General features: G+C 41.6%; 1 protein-coding gene across 1 annotated transcript; it reads right to left on the reverse strand.

Moving 5' to 3' along the window:
• Nucleotides 1-457: 457 nt before the first annotated feature.
• LOC131159396 (uncharacterized) lies at nt 458-3,158 on the reverse strand. The gene is made up of 3 exons (XM_058114279.1): nt 1,929-3,158; nt 1,628-1,770; nt 458-871 (listed from the first exon to the last, which is right to left on the reverse strand). The coding sequence occupies exons 1-3, from the start codon at nt 2,173-2,175 to the stop codon at nt 713-715; spliced, it is 549 nt and encodes a 182-aa protein (XP_057970262.1). The 5' UTR covers nt 2,176-3,158; the 3' UTR covers nt 458-712.
• Between the last annotated feature and the right edge of the window lie 290 nt (nt 3,159-3,448).

Below are 3,448 nucleotides of genomic sequence, written 5' to 3' on the forward strand. Positions count from 1 at the left end.
CACTACGCCATGCCCATACAAAGTTCTTGTTTGAAATAGAATTAAATATTCCTTCTTAAAAATGAATTGCTGAATTGATTTTTCAGGAAAAAGTTCAAAAAAATAAAATAATTAATCAATTACATTCCTTAGAAATTTCAAAATGAGTCATTTATTATGCCTTCTCAGTTTTGTTCACTTTTTTTGATTTCATAAAATACAAACTGAAACCCGATTGAAACATTCAATTTACTAATTATTCCAATTGAGTCATATGAACTAAATGACATAAAACCTGACCGCGATTTCAATTTAATTTGGCGCGGTTCGGTCAGCTTCATCAGGAGGTTTTTTTTTTTTTTTTTTGGGAACTATACCTTCTAGTGTTCCCGTCGTCTTCAGATCATCCTTTTCATGAATTGCTTATGTACCAAACGTGGTTCACAAAATGGACGCGTCCCAAGTAACACAAACCATGAGGAAGAAGGAACAACCATGTATACATATAAGGAGCAGCTGATTACACATTTTAGCAGAGGGCTTCTTCTCTACAACAGAGAATGCTATATATATAGTACTGCTTCATGAGAAATCAATTCCAGCTTAGAGAGAGAGATGTGGGCTATTTTCTTTTTGGTTCTACAATAAGTAGTGGGACAGTGGGAGAATGAGATGGCGGTAATGAAGATGGGAGGGAGGGAATATATATATATATATATATATATATATTTGTTCAAGTTCCAATAACCTCTGCAATACTGTGTAGGGCTGGTTTCCATTGGCCTGCACCTCCATATCCGTAGTGCCTTCCACTTCCCACCCCATATCCTCTGCCATTGCTGCCCATGCTGCTGCTGCTGCTGCCCCCAACCAGATGAACTTCCCGCTCCTCCTGACAAAAGAAAAAAAGCAAACCCACATTCATGTCTAATTAATAAATGAAAAAACAAACTTGACAGAGGCTAATTTCCCATTTCATATTTCAGATTATATCAAATAATACTAAAGAAAGAATTCAGGCATAATCGAAAAATTGAAGTTGGATCAGTACAAATATCATTGGGTTGTTTGTAAGGCTTTTCATTTCGTATGCATACATAGAAAATGATACGTCGTGGAGTAGTCTTTTAAATTGACTTTCCTACTTCCATCACCCGCAGATTGAGCAGCATTAACACGCATGTGAGAGATGATAATATAATTAATAATGTCAAGTCATGCACATATGGATGTACATGCAGTGTTGCCTACTTTGACCTATTTCTCAATATATTTTTCAATTCTCACCAGGTGCAAGCCTAGTTTGATGGGAGTGCCATTAGGCATTTAGCTTTGGACCCAAGTCAACAACACTGTTCATGATAAAGAAGCATGTGAACCATCATTTCCACGGGTCTCTCCTAGACTCCTCCTGCCTCAAACTCTCACAGTACATTAATTTACATATGCCTCGAGATCCTACCAAAAGTTGAGATTCCATTTCCATGGAGGATTGGGTTTAATACTTTTTACCAAACAAAAAGAGAACTACCCTCTGCACATCCTGATTTCGCCTTCCCCACGTTCAAAAAATCCAACATCCTTTTGTGTTGAAATTTAAAAGATGCCTCATCTTCACAGAAGATGACAAAAAACGAAAGAAGATTACCTGAGCCGGGCCGTGACCGGTGGGTCTCATACTCGGATTCGAACCACCCGCTTCTCTCTTCTTCTCCACCCCTAGCCCCCCCGTCTCCTTCAACAGCTTCCCCAGTTTTACGCTCTTCTTCGCCATGAACTCCTTCAAAACATCTGCAACACACCCCATAAACAACAATTCGAAAAAAAAAAAAAACAACAATTTCAAAATTTTGACTTCAAACGCCTCACACACACACACACACACGTAAACCATCGATATTGATTAACTACGTGGGTGTGGATATAGTTAATTGTATATATATAGATACCTTCGAAACTGATGAGTCGATAGACATGCCCGATGACAAGGGTGTCATCGGGTCGGAGAAGCTTGAGCTGCTTCGAGGGGGTCACGCCGTCGGAGCCGGCGGAGGAGGTGAGAACGAGGGAGACGTAGTGGCCGGGGTTTGACGCCATCACCTCGTGGGCGCTCACGGACCAGTAAATCCTCTGGATCTTACGTCCCGGATGCTGAATAACTACGGTGGCTGCCTCCGCCGCTTGGCAATTCCCCATCGCGCTCAATCGATCGATCGATCACCCAAACGGGTTTTTCAGGAATCAATTGTTTATTTTGTTAACCGGGCCGGGGGGGGGGGGGGGGGGGGTGGGTGTTGGGTTTGAAACAAGAAAGCGATTTGAATTTGATGTTTGGAAAAACAGAGAGTGAGTTGAGAATTAATTAAATTAAAGTACTGTTTGGTGGTTTCAAGGTGGATGGGATGGGGAGGGGATTGGCAAATGGGAACCCGATGATTAGGGGAGGAGTCGTTTGCTCATTAATGAGACAGCGATGATTCCGAGTCTCTGACGCTCGTCACGTTCAACCACGTACAGTGCAGAATCCACAGAAGTGACAATGAGATTACTGATGGAGAAGCCAAGTGGGTGAGTGTGGGTAACTCAGCCTCCGCTTCTTCTGAGCTCTACTATTGGTTAACTTCAAATTTTGAAGCAGAAAGCAAAACGTGCAGGGACAGAGAAGTGGTTTGGAAATGGTACAGAGAAGAGGAGGAATCAGGATGAGGAGGAGGAGGAGGAGGAAGAAGAAGAAGAAGAAGATGATGGCAATTAGCAACTAGAAAGTGAAGTGATAACTGACGAGTGGCAAAAGGATGGGATGGAGGTGGGTGGGTGGGGCGGTGGGTGAGATGAACTTGAGAATTGAAATAAACTAGATACAGGTGGTGGGAAGGAGGGGGAGCTTATAAATACTGAATCTGCAGATGCAGCGTGGGTGGATGTACATACAAGTGTATGTGAACTGTGAAGGAAAGCATAAATGGAAAAGTTTTAATGAGACGCGTTGGATCTGCCAAACCACGCAGCTAGCCGTGGGAGGAATAGAGAAGAGAAGGTGGTGGCAGTGGTTGCGCTCCCAGTTGCAGGTAAGAGAGGAGGAGGGCGTGAGGCTCTTGCCGGTGCAGTGGGCAAATTCACTCTCTCTCTTTCTCCCTCTCACTCTCTGGATCTGGAATGCACTTATAAGGAAAAAGACAATCCCCAAAATATTAAGTGCATGCTTAGTTTGCCATAGAAAATAAATATTTAGAAATAAGGCCTAGCTCGGCCCTTTGCAATTTTTAAAGGGCCACATGGCATTCTTTCACTGGTTGCAATAATATGGAACCCACAATGTTGTATCTGATGCGGCCTTCAACACAGTCCATTACATTAAACACTTTTCCATTTTAAAAGAATCTTTTAAAAAGTAATTGATAAAAAAAAAGTTATTGATATTATTTAAAAAATAATTGGTTCTCTGTAAAAAAATAAGCTATTATAAAAA

The sequence above is a fragment of the Malania oleifera genome, chromosome 1 (assembly GCF_029873635.1).
Source record: "Malania oleifera isolate guangnan ecotype guangnan chromosome 1, ASM2987363v1, whole genome shotgun sequence".
Classification (NCBI taxonomy): domain Eukaryota; kingdom Viridiplantae; phylum Streptophyta; class Magnoliopsida; order Santalales; family Ximeniaceae; genus Malania; species Malania oleifera.

Bases quoted from the DNA above. Each gene is read 5' to 3' on its own strand.
- LOC131159396 (XM_058114279.1), bottom strand. From the start codon at position 2,175: ATGGGGAATTGCCAAGCGGCGGAGGCAGCCACCGTAGTTATTCAGCAT. The intron at 1,771-1,928 runs GTATCTATATAT...GGTGTGTTGCAG, and splicing joins TCGACTCATCAGTTTCGAAG to ATGTTTTGAAGGAGTTCATG. The intron at 872-1,627 runs GTAATCTTCTTT...TTCTTTTGTCAG, and splicing joins CCGGTCACGGCCCGGCTCAG to GAGGAGCGGGAAGTTCATCT.